We start from the raw sequence: 14,436 nt of genomic DNA on the forward strand, positions 1-14,436 counted from the left end.
TAACAGGAGGGAACACCAACTGGAAGCCTCCACTCAACTGCAAGATCTATAATTACCTGAACAGGATTGGGTGCTTCTTCCTTCATCCTCGATGTAGTAGAAGAAAAGATGCTGCTGATTTTGCCATATGTATGCATGTGAGTTATTTTTCATTCAAAGTCTGGGACTCTAGGATCTGCTTGGGAACTGCGTGAGTGTGCCTTTGTATGGACCCATCTGTATCACATTTTTGTCACTGCTACCAGGGCAGGGCCCAGCAGACCCTTAATTGTGTACAGGATAAATTACCATGAGATGACACTATGCTTGCACTGTACGAGTACTATACAGAGATAAAAATAATCTGTTCTAAGATTTTTTTCCTATTTCAACATCTGAAATTGTGTGATACCTTAATAGTCACTTTTGGCAGGTAGAATTTGTATTTATACCTGCCTTGTCAGTCACCTGGAGAAATTACTGGCCCAGGACCCACATGACATTACATTCTCTGCTTGCAGGCTCTTGTGTCACCCTGCCGTAGGAGCGTACTCTGCAGATGTGGTGATTGCTGGTTCTGGCTTACACCACAAGAGGTTCGCTTTCCCCTCTGTGGGGCCAGAATTGAGTCGTGCGCGTGGCCCTGCTTAGCTTTTCTCGGTGGTGGTTCTTCACATGCAGCATGTGGTCCTTGGCATTCCTGCTTTATGTGGGGGCTTCAGAAGGACCCATTTTAGTTTTCCTTTTTCATAAGTGGTATATTAAAATAGCTTATACTTGATGGCACGTTTGTTTCAGTGTGGCAGATTTCACTCAGGAAGGTGGGGGCAGGGAAGCAGCCTTATACAGCTTCTTAGATATGTATTCATTTGGGAATAAATAGAACTTGATTTGAAACTCATGCTGATTTTTATCGTCCTGTGCCATTTGTTCCAATTTAGGCTGGTCGTCTAGATGAACAACTACCCAAGCAGATTCCTTTCACCATCCTCTCAGGAGATCAAGGTTTTCTGGAGCTAGAGAATCAATTTAAGAAGACCCAGCGGCCAGCTCATATACTAAACCCTCACCATTTAGAGGGCGATATGATGTGTGCCTTGTTAAATAGCATATCCGATACCACCAAAGGTACGCAGTCGCAGTCCCTGAGCCAACTGCCCAAGCGGAGGAGACTCCACTCCTGAGAGACCAATAAACTGCTGTCCACTGTGCATTGCTGCCTGCTCGCTGGACCTTGCTCTCGCACTTTGTCCTACTTACCTTTCTTTCCTCACTTTCATTCTTTAGTGTTTCAGAAGTACAATGCACCATCACCTGGGGCTTTTTTTATCTAGTAGATAAAAATCTTCAGTGAACTTGCAGATCCGCTGCAGCTTCCCAGAGCACTGCGAGGCCAGGCTTGAACTGGGGTTCATGTGTTGTAATTCTAAAAACTCAGATTTGAGATCTTCATTTCTGAGGTTTTAAATTTATCTTGTTTTTAGAAAGCACATTACTTTTATGTGAAAAACAGAAAGTGATCACTACAGTAGTAATACCAAGAAAAGAATGAAAAAGCCCATGTCCCAGGCCGATAGTGACACTGTGAACACAGACCAGATCTTGGGAGGACGGTGCTCCCCTCCCCTTGCTGGCTGGTGCGCCTGGACACACCTGTGGTTTGCATGTCCATTGCCGCTGTCTGGAGGAGGACAGGGTACAGTGCTAGTGGCTCACAAGTTTTGCTTTTTGCTCTTTTGTAGCTTGTGAAATAGATACGGGTAGAAAAAACAAGTCAAAGAGGTTTGGTTTTTTTGGCTGTGCCAGAGATTGAACTCAGGGCCTTGCACTTGCCAGAGAGGTGCTTATTCTATTGAGCCATCTCCCCGGCCCCCAGGGAGTTATGAAATACTGTAATTTGAATCCTTAAGTAGGATTTGAAGATGTTAGTGAAAAAGTGACTGCCTTTTGGTGTTTCTGTTGTGCCTTTTAAGTTAGCTGTGCTGGTCTCTCAGTTATTTTTCTTTTAATAAATTTAGAACCATATTTTGACTGAAGCCCATTATGAAGAATCTTGCCCTAATCACCAGTTAGAGTGAATCAGTAGACTTCTTCAAAATTAGAAATCAGAAATGTACTTAGCCCAAGTGTACTGTTGTTGTATTTTCTTTTGTGGAATCAGGGATTGAACTCAGACCCTTGAACTTGCCAGGGAAGTGCTTAGTCCACTGAGCTATCTCCCCAGCCACTAAGTATACTGTTTTAAAGACAGTAAAGAATGCAGTTGATAAAGGAAATGAACTTTTGCATATATGTATATTAGGCTTTACTACTGAATATTTTCTCCTGTACTATTTTTGTCCGGTTGCTTTTCCTATCTTTGCTTTCCTTCAAAACGAAACAGCAAAGCCTTTTTCTTCCATCCTTCTGTCATCTTTTCCCTTATGTTCAACACCTACTTGATATCCTAGAAAATTACTTAATTATATATATATTTTTTAATTTTAATTTTTTTTTTTTGAAGACAGAATCTCACTGTGTAGGTCCGGCTGGCCCTGAAGGCACTGTGTTGTCCAGGCTAGCCTGGGCCTTGTAACCTTCCTGCCTCAGCCCGCTGTGCCACTATGCCTGGCCCTGCAGGATAAGTTTCTACCTTCACAGTAGACCACCGATCTTTTCCTTGTGCTGCTGTTTTAGGGAACTCTTCTTTTGTGGTTTTCATGTTGAACCTGCTGTGGGTTTGCCTGTCTGCATTTCTTTGGAGTGGGAGCCACATGTGAATAGGTCCGTGTGCGTGTGTTAGGGCTGGAGATGAGGTTGGATCACGGATAGCTGCTGCTTCAGCCGCTCGAATGCCGCCATGGTCGGGTACTCCTTCCCGCTGTCACTCGGTCAGTACTCCAGCCTTGTTGCTCTTCAGAGGCACAGTTGTGTCCTTTATTTTGGAATCATTTCTTTTTTTATTTTTTTATTTTTTTTTATTAGTACGTGTTTGTAGTGCATGATTACATTATGATAAGTAGTACACAAACATTTTAATTCCTTTTTATTTATATGTGTGTGTGTGTGTGTGTGTGTGTGTGTGTGGCCAGCTCAGCCCACCAGGGGGCGAAGCTGGCTGGCATGTGGTGCTGGGGGATTGAACCGCGGTCCCTGTGCTTTGCTTGGCTTAGTTTGTTCTAAGTAGGTGCTTTAGACCACTGAGCTATCTCACCAGCCCCTGGAATCATTTCTGTGAAGTGCAGAGATCACGCGGTACATAAAGAAGGGCATGAGCTTTGAATACTAACAGATGGGTCCTAGCTCTGGAATTTTTGGACCCCTTAATTTTTTTTCACTTAATGTTTCTTTTTCCTTGGCCTTATCTGTTAGGTTGTAGGTAAAGAGCTCAGCACAGTGTATAATGAATGCACTTAGGTGCGCAAGAAGCAATATATTTTTAGTATATTATTTTTTACTATATATACCCTAAATAGAACATAGGATTAGTAATTTAAATATCAATTACTAATATATTTGTACCAAATTAACCATAAACAGAACATAGGATTCTTAGACGGTCCATTTTTAAAGAAATGAAAATAAGTGCTCAAGTGAATGTAGTGTCTTCATATGAGTAGGTCTTCCCTAGGTTGGCGTTTGGGAAGTTACATAATGCTTTTGTCACTAAAATTCAAGACAGGCTTCATCATGGACTCAGGTTTAGTTGTCTGAGTTAAGACAATGTTTTTTCTTTATGGAAGACTAAAATCCACCAAATTGACTGCTAGTGAATTTTATCATAAAAGAAAAATCATTTTCTGGGTAAAATTTTATCCCACACCCTTTCCTAATAAATGATTTTGTAAATAGTAGAATAATAATTTCTATTAAGAAACAATATTTTATATATATATATTAGGACTCAAAGTCTTTCAATTTCATGTACACTAATAGTAACTCAGTCTCATACATATTTTTTAAAATTTTACGTGTTTTGTATGGGGTTTCACTACGCAGCGTGGACTCGTAGTGATCCTCCTGTTTCAGCCTCCCAAGTGCTGGGATTGCGGTGTGCACCACCACGCCTGGCTGTTAGACTGGTGGTGTGTCCTCGGCTTTGACAGCCATACCAGCCATACTGCTCCTATGGCATTGTGAATTTGAGACCTTTTGGAGCAATGCAACAAAAGCTTTCTCTTCACAGAAACAAGGCCTTTGTACTCTGCTACTTCTACAACTCTTATTTTTCCTCCTCTAACTTTTGAGAAACTTATCAAGACTAGAAAGTGGCTTTTTCTGAGAACAAAAATTCCTGTATAACCAAAAAGTACCTTAGTGTCATGAGAGTCAGTGAGCATATGGTACTATGTACATAACATTCTAAGTTTCTTATTTATTTATTTATTTATTTATTTATTTATTTATTTATTTTGTGTGTGTGTGGCCAGCTCAGCCCACCAGAGGGCGGGGCTGGCTGGCATGTGGTGCTGGGGGATTGAACCACGGTCCCTGTGCTTTGCTTGGCTTAGTTTGTTCTAAGTAGGTGCTTTAGACCACTGAGCCATCTCACCAGCCCCAACATTCTAAGTTTCTTAAAACTTAAAAGATTGAGGGATTATTTCTGTGATCCTAATTAGAGGCACCAATAGACTTTTTCATAAGCATGTTCATTCTAATTCGTGTTTCAGAGATGGCTATCCAATGTAGAGGTAACCAAGTAGTGTGAATTATTTTAAGAAAAAAGAAAGATATTCTGCTGTAATTTTAACAACATTATAGCTTTTACATAAAGATTAAAAACAAGTTTTCTTTTTCCGATATTCAAGAAGACTGATGTTGGAAGATAAAACAATGTTTACAAGATTTACAGGGTAAGCATTGTATGCCAGATGGATAAGGGAGGTGACGGGCCCTATACGTGCCCTGGGACCCTTAGCTCATAATTAAGCCAGTACATTGTTTCTGCCTTGAGAGGCTGCTTGTGTGGTGACACAAGAACTCCAGTGAGGATCTATTCCAGTACAGCATGCAGTTCTAAAGCATTTGTCTCCACCTCCCTTCCTCCACCTGAGGTATGTTCCAGAATATCCCGAAGTTCATACAGGCAGTGTTTGACCAAGGTCTGCTCCCTGCAGGGTGAGATATAGTGAAAAAGATTTTACTAGTAGATCATAGGTTTTGCTAGTAGATCTTTTTCCTACTGTGAACGTCCTGCTCAGATGATCTGTTCATAGGTCTCTAAGCCTTACGTCCGTTTGATGTGGCCTCACCTTGGATAAATGAGTTGGACACCTTAAATGTGGTTTACATCTTGTTTAGCAGTTACACAAGTTTTTAAGTTCATTTAAAAAACTGAATATAAGAGTTCTCAGTGATGTATAGATGGTGGAGGTAGTATCATGGAACAGATGTATAAAATCACTGTTGAGTTTACTTCTAGCACTTGTTTCTGATGTTGGGGTGTGGACACTGGGCGAGTTCTCCACTGAGTGCCAGCCATAGTAGCCCTTCAATTTAATTCTAAAAGCCCAAAGCCCATCTGCCTATTGTGCTCTTGACTTGTTAATGAGATGGTAGTTGTTAGGAGGCAGCCATCTGATAGTTCAAGTGCTAAACTAGGAAATGACATTAATGGAGATGGGGTTGACTGAGGCGAAGGAAGCCTTCTGTGAAGCTGGCAGCTCAGAGTGAAGCTAGCCCTTGTGGTCCAGACCTACAGTTTGCCCCAGGCCTTGTGTACACTAGGGCTGTGTTTGGGTCAGTCAGGACATCTGCCCTTGCCTGTCTTGACTTTCAACTGTAGTAACTCAAACTGAAGTAATTTTGTCTTTGTTCATAATGTTGAAAGAGTTACTTTAGTTTTTCAGACTGTTAGTGAAATGTTTTCTTTCTCTAAAACATAGCTTGAAATATTTGAAGGAATGGGCTTGAATGACAAAAGATGACTTACACTAGCATGTTTCAGCAAAGAAGGAATATGGTGACATAAAGGAAATTAATTTTTATTTATAGACAGTAGAGTCCAGGATATTACTCATGTTAGCCAAGAACTTTTAACCTAGCTATGTCCCCAGCTCCTACTTCTTTTTTAATATATGCTTTGTTAGTTACTTAGCTCAGAGTTCAGTCACTATGACATGTATCATGTAGATATCTAACTTACACATACCTGTACATATATATGTGTATGTATATATAGTGATATATTGATACAAGTTGGTATATATACACAAAATTTGTAGTTAAAAATACTTAGCCATGACAAGGCTGGCCAGATAGCTCAGTGGACTAAATCACATGGTTAGGCAGACACAGATTTTTTTTTTTTTTTTTTTTTTTTTTGTGGAACCGGGGATTGAACTCATGACCTTGCATTTGCCAGGGAAGCGCTTATTCCACTGAGCCATCTCCCCGGCCCCTAGGCAGACACAGAGACCAGGGTTCAATTTCTGGCATACCATGTATAGATGATGGAGGTGGTAGTATCATGGCCCCACCCTCAGGGCATGCTGAGATGGCGAATGAGACTGGGCGTACTGGCACATGCCTGTAATCCCAGTGCTTGGGAAGCTGAAAACAGGAGAATCACTATGAGTCCGATTTGTGTAGTGAAACCCTGTAGACCCTAGCCATGATTCAGATTTTATGTCATTTTTGTAACCCTTGGTCACTTACATCAAGGGTCTCATAATTTAGCAGGTAAGTGAGTTTATGCCATTAAAACTATTAGTTAAAACTTAATGGTAGACTGGGTATGGTGGTGTGTGCATGTAATCCCAGCTTTTGGGCGGCTATAGACAGGCAGATCACTATGAGTCCAATCTAGAAAGGAGAGCCTTCCCTAAAAAAAAAAAAAACCTTACAGTATTATCTCTGCAGAGATGAATGCATATGATTTTAAAACTGCAGCCAGACATGGGAATGCACACCTATAATTCCAGCACTCGGGAAGCTGAGGCAGGAAAGAAGATTGCTACGAGTTTGAGGCCAGCCTGAATTGCATAGTAAAACCTTGTCTCAGACAATAAAAGTAAAATCAAACTGCAGAAGACTTTAACTTAACATTGTTAATATTTGGCTAGCAATGCTGGGGAGATGGCTCAGTAGGGCCTGAGTTCAAGCCCCCGTTCTGCCAAAAAAAAAAAAAAAATCTGGATAAGTGGAACAATACTAACAAATGAGTCGGCTTGGGTGTAAGGGAAGTCACTGAAAATTACGCTGTTTGAGAATATGTAACTTGTAGTGCAAGGACTTGTTCAGAAATGCATTTGCACTTATCAATTGTTTCTTACAGAATGTGACAGTGATGATAACATGGGTGTGAAAAGTTCTTCTGTAGAAGAATTCAGATCCACAGAAGGTAACCTAGTAGAGTGAACCCTTTCTTCTCTCTCTCACCCACCCCTTCACCCTCACCTCGCACAGAATTGCCCGTTAATTTGGTTTTCATGCCCTTCTCTGTCTCTTAAAATATAGTTAACTTGGCCAAGTGTGGGAGAACGTTGTGCTGGTAGGGCTTTGGGCATTTGAGTCTGACATTGAAACGATTTGTCCTTCTGTTGAGCTAGGAAATCCTCATCTTTCTCTTAGCCAAAATTACTTTGTTAAGCAAAATTGGGAGAAAATCTACAGCCTAACTGAAGCAGTTAGTTGGCCCCCGCTTGTTTTTCAAATGTGGTCTTTCAAGGTCTAACGCAGTGCCTGAAACCACTTAATGCATCGGACAACAGTTGCCAGCTCTGTCTTATGTCAAGGCACTAGAAGAGGTCCTGTGAGGAGTTCACGTCCCGCAGTGTTTATTTGTACCTCATGACAGATTCTGGAAAAGTGCTTGTCAGAATTACAGCTTTTTAAGTAACCACACTTTGGAAACCTTCACAGTTTGGGGGACTAACAGCTTTTGTATGTAAGTTTATCTGTGCCAAAACCTCTACCACTTTGTCATCTGTGCAGTGCATTGTGTGGTTTGGAGACTGAAATTTTACCTTCCTTCCTTCCTTTTTTTTTTTTTTTCCCTTTCTTCCTTCCTTTTCTTTCTTTGCGGTACCAGGGATTGCACTCAGGACTGTGCACTTGCCAGGCAAGCGCTTATTCTACTGAGCTATCTCCCCAGATCTGAAATTTTACAGTTCTATAATTATGTAGTTTAGAAAGAGTACAAAAGGATTCAAGGAACAATAGTTTAAACTTTTTACAAGTTATCATTTGATTTTGTTTCCAAAACAGTTTTCACTTTTGCAAGAAAATCCAGGAGTATAAAGTGGTGTGAGGACCATGCTATGTCCTGCACAAGTTAAGGAGTATGATCTGTGTAGTTTCTTCTCTCTCTCTCTTTTTTTTTTTTTTTTTTTTTTGGCTGGCTTAGGCTGGCTTAGGCTGCCTTAAGGGCGGGTCTGGTAAGGCATGTGGAGCTGGGGATCGAACTGTGTTCCCCTGCGCCTGACTGGATTTGCCCCAGCAGGTACTTAAACAACTGAGCTAACCAGCAGGCCCTCTGTAGTTTCTCCTAATGCCTTGTTTTCCTCAAATGTCATCTCTTCTGGTGGACCACATAAAATTACCATTTTTGTAGGCAGTTTTGTATGACTGATGCTTTTTAGTTCTCTCCTTTTAGATAGAATACTAATTGTTGCTTCAACTAGACTGCCATTGTATCACCCTACGTGGATTTAAAATATTTTTCTATCTCAACTAACTTCATTGAGTAATTAAGATCATTTTATTTTTTCTTCAGTAGCACCCAGTATACCAGTTGGCACTGAGTGAAGCTTATTATTAAATAAATAATCTTATAGCAGACTTAAACTATGAGCCTCAAGGGCCCATGTCACTATAACTAGATAAGCTGACTTGTTTTGTTGACAAAGCATTGATTTTACCATAAAATAAAATAATTCTACTGTCCAGTCTGGGATAACAAAGTTTAAAAATACTTGAGTGTTGTCTCTAGTTTCTACTTTCCTCCCTTCCAAGTTGGCAGATGATGGCAAAAGCAGGCTCTTGTTTGTGGCTATTGCTAACTTCCTGCTCCAGATTTGTATAGCCTTCATTGTCCCCCATAAACCGATAGCAGATTCTGACCATGCGGGCCAATCCCAATTATAGGAATCTTGTATGTAAGATTTATTTTGTAGACTAAACAGGATACAAAAGCCACATAATGTGATAAGAAGTGACATTGGGTTTAGACTGCCTAAGTTAAAACTTGGCTCTGCTTTTTATAAGTTGTATAATATTGGACAAGTCATCTCACTTTATATTTTCTTGTTTATTTACACTATTTTTGTTTTTTGTTGTTGAGAACTAGATATTCAAATACAGCATATATAATGCCTCTAATGTTAGATTCTTCCAACCTCTTCCCCAGATTTTATTGTTCTTGATTGTTGAATGTGTCATGTGCTGCTTAACTTCATTGTGCTTCAGTTTACTTCTATTTAAAAGTAGAAGTAGTAGTGAACCTACATGACCAACATCAAATTTTAAACAGGGTGTATATTGTTCATTGCAACTGTTTGTGTGATTCCGATCATTATTCACATCTTCATTCTACTCAAAGCCCTGGAAAGCCACGTGAGTGGTTGCCGCCCATGCTAAATTCCTTCTGTTAGTAGCACCTGTCTTATTAATACTACTTTGTGTTGCAGCCAACTCTGTTTTTGTTTTTGTTTTTGTTTTTGTTTTTGTTTTTGAATTAGGGTCTCACTATGCAGCCCAGGTTGGCCTCAGGCCCGTGGCAACCATCTTGCCTCAGTTTCTCCTGTGCTGGGATTACATACAGACTTGTGCTACCACGCACAGCTTTATTGTGGCCAGTTTAAAAGAGAAAGAAAGGGTCTGAGAAACTAGAGTGTTAATTTTACAATTTCGGTTACTCTTTAAAAGCAAACTATTTAATATCATTTGGAGATTTTTGTGTTTAAGGAAATGTGTCCATTCCTAATAATATATAATGTATTACAAAGTTGTTTCTGCTAGAGTCAGATGATTCAACCAAGGATTTGTAGGCTTAGGAGAAACTTCTCTGGCTGCCCTGATTCCTTGCTTTGACGATGGAAGTTAAAACTGAAGCAGCACTTCAGTTTCTTTAGTTGATTTACATAAGTTTAAGTAGGTCTAATACGAGAAACCCAGAGTGTATGTAAGTTAAAGACAATAAAAACTGATCATAGCAAACAGAGAGCTGGATCTTTGGGGGGCAGGAAGCAGAACAACAGGTGGAGGGAGGGGAAGGGGGTCACAGAAGAGAACTAAGACGTGTGCTCGTGTCTCTTGGTACCCTCATGTCCATATTAGGGGGCCTGCATGCCTGCAAGAAGGCTGCTCGTGTAAACTGCGCCGGAAAGTGGTTCTGACGAGCTCCTCCTGACCCGTAACCTCGAGAGCCATGCGGTGGGCTAGTCAGCTGAGTCTGTGATGAGGGTGTTCAGCGTTGCTGTGGCTTATGTTAGTTGTTGTTCATGGCTGCTGCTGTCTGTGTGCCAGGGACTGACCCTGAGCCTCGTGCTGTACGCAGCCTTGGGGAGCAGTGCTTATTGGCCATCTAGTACTCATCCTTGGTGGACCATTTTTAAATATCTTGACATTTTTCTGGTGGATTACCATATAGATTTTTCTGGGTTGAAAATCCTCGATGTTTCTGGACCTAGGTTCCTTGTATTACAGTTTTTCTCCCCCAATCATTTGCCTTTTTGGTCATCGAATAATGCTTTCTTTGGAGTCAGGATCTTGCAGTTTCACAGACTGGCCCTAACTCCTGGGGTTGGTGAACTTCTTAGGTTAGAAGTTACTCCTACCCCCCAAGCTGTGGTATCTTCCGTTTAAGCCCAGGTCAGCAGTCATTTCAGGTTTTTTGGGGTCTTTTGTATTTTTTAGGGAAGGGTCTACAGAATGTTGAGGGTCTCACTACTAGATCGGACTTGTAGTGATCCATCTGTTTACAGCCTCCCAAGAGCTGGGATTATGCCACCACGCCCAGTCTCAATTGCCATCTCATTGTGTCCCCCGGGGGGGAGGGGCTGGCATGGCTGGCCCGAGGATCGAGCCCCCAGCCCTTGTGCCTGCTTGCAGGTGCTTTCGCCTACTGAGCTCTTTGTTGTTTTGTTTTTTGGCGGAACCAGGGATTGACCTGAGGCCCTTGAGCTTGCCAGGCAAGCACTTATTCTACTGAGCCAGCTCCCCGGCCCCCGCTGAGCTGTCAGGCCGGCCCTCATTTCCACTGTTTGACTCCTGTTGTGTCTGTCCCGCCTGTTTTCCCCTGCGCGATGATCATGAAGACTCGGAGCCTTCGTTTTGCTGTCACGATCAAGTGTATAGACTACCAGAAAGTATTTTTTATATTCCTTGAGAAAGGGACAGTTTTTCTTTACTCTTTAGCTGCCAGTTGATCCCCCACCACTTATTACAAGGATCCTTCCCTGCTGTGTCGTGGTGCGCCCCCCCCCCCCAGTGCCTCCGCTGTGCCCCAGGTCCGCTGAGTGCAGGCTGCAGGCCTGTGCCACCAGATGTGACAGTTTCCACAGCTCCTGCTCCCTTGGTCATGCGCCCTGATCTCTTGCCGAGTGGGTCAGGATTTTCTTTGCTCAGTCTCCCCCGCTTTGAATTCAGAGGACAGAACCCCCGCGGGCTGTAGCTACCACACAGTGCGTCCGGTCCTGTTGTGCAGTTTGGATGCAGACCAGGTACCGAACGTCGCCCGCAGCTGGGGGCTGGGGGCGGGGGAGCACGGCCGGAAGTGGGCGCCCGCGCGCCAGGGAGCACCGCTCTGGGAAGGGCGGTGGAGAAAAGCCTGGGCGCCTGGGACCGCCTTCCGTGCCGCCGCTGCCTGGCTCCTGGCTGGCTCCTGGCTGTGCTGGGCCTTGGGCGGGTGTTCTGGAGATGAGTTCTCTGTGGGCGTGCGTCACCTGCTCTCAGACATAGGGCTGTGGATTTTTCTCTGCCTTAGATGCCAGAGAGCTTCATGCTAATTCCCCCAGCTTTATTGAGGTACAGTTGGCAAATTTTAAAAGCTAAATTCTTAGCCTTAAGATTTTCATGTTTGCTAGTGTTGACCTTCCCTTTGTTCTGTCTGACCTCAGATCTTTTTTTAAAAAAGTGATAATTTTTCATCGTTGAAACAAGTGGTAATGTATCAGTGGCTCTAAGTCTGTTGACTTTCCTTATCTCTACTTAGAGTAACTTCCAGTTCCTTATATTAACTTCATTTATATCAGGTTCAGCCTGATCCTATGCAGAGGCTTGTATTTCAGAATGTACACACTTTGCTATGGAGAAGCTTCTTTTTCTTGGAAACTGGGAATTGAACACAGGACTTTGCACTGTCCAGGCAGGTGTCATGCTGCCGAGTTACACCCCCGGCCCCATCTCTGGAGCAACTTTTCTTTCCTTTCCTTCTTGAAAAGAGAACATACACTCCTATAATCTAGCACAAGGGAGGCTGAGGCAGGAGGGACACTGTGTGTTCAAGTACAGCCTGAATTACATTGTGAGACTGTGTCAAAAAAAAGAGAGAGATGACTATAGTGAAAAATCTGCTGACAGCAAATACTGATTCGCTTCTGCCCTGGGATTTCACATTCTGTTTCTCGGTGCAGATGCGGAGTTAGAAGAAGCCATTCGGAGGAGCCTGGAGGACATGTGATGGGAGCTGCAGCCTCGGAGGCCCAGGCCGCCGCCCTTGCCCGGCCTTCGCTTAGTGCTGTGGCGCACACCTGCGCGCAGGCCGAGGCCGTGGGAGCGCCGGCGCAGCTGGGTGGTCTCGCACGCGGGAGTCCGGCGTCCCCACGACTCGGGTCACACCTTCAGGTGGAGGGCTTTTACAAAGCTCTCGACTGTGTTTCCCAAGTAGTAGTATGTCTTCAGTTTTATTTGTACTGTACAGATGGTTCTAGTTTATATTTGTAGGAATGAAAATAAAAATAAATGTAAATAACTGATTTTTCCCACAAAGTCTGTCTCATGTGGTACTTACATCTCACGTACTTAATGCTTTTGGCGTGTTTGATCACCCGAAGAAGCCAGTGGGAATGGGGCGCCTCTCTCCCTGCCGTCCGTGCACATTGCGCTCTTGCTTTAACCAGAGCAGCACGTGGCTAAAAGAAACACAGATTGTGTTATCAGAATAATTAAAATGAAATCTTCTCTTCTTTTTTACTTGTTTATCAGACTTTTATGTGACTTATATGACCCCCTTTGTAGAGAATAATGTCAAAATAAATGCATAGAATTAAACATTTTTAACAATAATCATTTGTGTAAATAATTTTTTTCAAAAATAATGAAATTATACTGAGGAATAATCGAAGTCTTGAAACTTTGTGCATCATTTGAGTCATGCAAAGTATTTTTGTCTCGAGTTACCCACCTCTTTCATTTGGCGTTATATAGTTCTTTTTTTCTTTTTGGTCTTTGAGGTAGGGTCTCCCTATGCAGTTCAGGCTAGCCTTGTGTTTGTTTTATAGCCCAGGAAGGTCTCAAACTTGTAATAATCCTGGCATTACAGATGTGTGCCACCATATCCAGCTTTCTGTATTGAATTCTTAAATGTCCAAGGCCTCTGTTGTGAATTTTTTTTTTTTTAATGACGTAAGTGGAAGTCTGTCACAGACTTTCCTACTACCTTTGTGTATACCTATGGTTCATGTTATTGAGCCAGAAATGCCTTCTACAAATTTTGAGTATTTACAAAACTTAAAACTGTAGCAGAATATGACCATGAGCAAAAATAAATCCCTACAAAAGAGACCAGTACAAAGGAACAAGGAGACTTTTATTGCCAACTTGTGACCGACCAGTGCCCTGACTTTGGGTCGGGACTCCCAGGGTTGCTGGTACTCACCTGAATTTTACAAGAATGTTTACGTTTTCCAGACACTGTTGACCATCCCCCTTCATGGGGCAGTGTGGCCCATTCCCCACGTTCTCCTAACTCTTCAGTCCCACTTTATGAACCTGGTTTTCTCTTAAGTGGGTTTATGGTTAGCTACATGGGATGGGGAAGGGAGTGGACATAAATGGCCCTCCTTGAAATCAAGTCTGTTTTATCCCATCCTCCCCTCTCAAGGACATATTCTTTTTTAGGCCATGTATAGTCCTTCCTCCTGTCTGCCATCTCATACTTGGTGCTTTCCTTCATGACCGTCATCTGTACTGTGCAAACTTATTAATCCACTAAATGAGGCACAGCTCAAAAGTTGGGAGGACAGTTCTGTCAGAATGGAGCCATTCAGGCTGGTAACCGAGGATCTTAACCAGGAGTTTGAATTAAACAGTTGTTTTTGTATCATCCTCGTCCTCTGAAGCACCGTGGCTTTACCAGCCATTATAGGCCATCCATCTCCAGACAAGGGGCCTAAGCCTTGGGTAGAACAGGAGTGAAAGCAGGTGTGTTAATACAATAACCCCACTGTAGAATCCAAGATAGGTCTGGTGGCAGCAGATTTTATAGGTATGAAGATCTCTATGATGGCCTGTTTCAGGATCCACCCATGATTTTTT

At 42.5% G+C, this 14,436-nt stretch overlaps 1 protein-coding gene across 6 annotated transcripts in view; it reads left to right on the plus strand.

The window, feature by feature from the left end:
- Positions 1–13,165, plus strand: part of Znf451 (zinc finger protein 451) — a 96,857-nt gene extending 83,692 nt beyond the window's left edge. For 4 of the 6 annotated variants that reach the window (XM_023701264.1, XM_023701389.1, XM_023701347.1 and 1 more), the window contains 4 exons: positions 7–137; positions 921–1,107; positions 7,235–7,300; positions 12,534–13,165. In XM_023701264.1, coding sequence (XP_023557032.1) covers positions 7–137; positions 921–1,107; positions 7,235–7,300; positions 12,534–12,580 — 431 coding nt within the window. In that variant the 3' untranslated portion in view covers positions 12,581–13,165. Of the gene's footprint in view, positions 1–6; positions 138–920; positions 1,108–4,766; positions 4,812–7,234; positions 7,301–12,533 lie in introns of those variants that run through there. The other 2 variants (XM_023701331.1, XM_023701292.1) reach the window with 2 other exon arrangements.
- The last annotated feature ends 1,271 nt before the right edge of the window (positions 13,166–14,436 follow it).

Source organism: Octodon degus, unplaced genomic scaffold (assembly GCF_000260255.1).
Source record: "Octodon degus isolate 3935 unplaced genomic scaffold, OctDeg1.0 scaffold00001, whole genome shotgun sequence".
Classification (NCBI taxonomy): Eukaryota; Metazoa; Chordata; class Mammalia; order Rodentia; family Octodontidae; genus Octodon; species Octodon degus.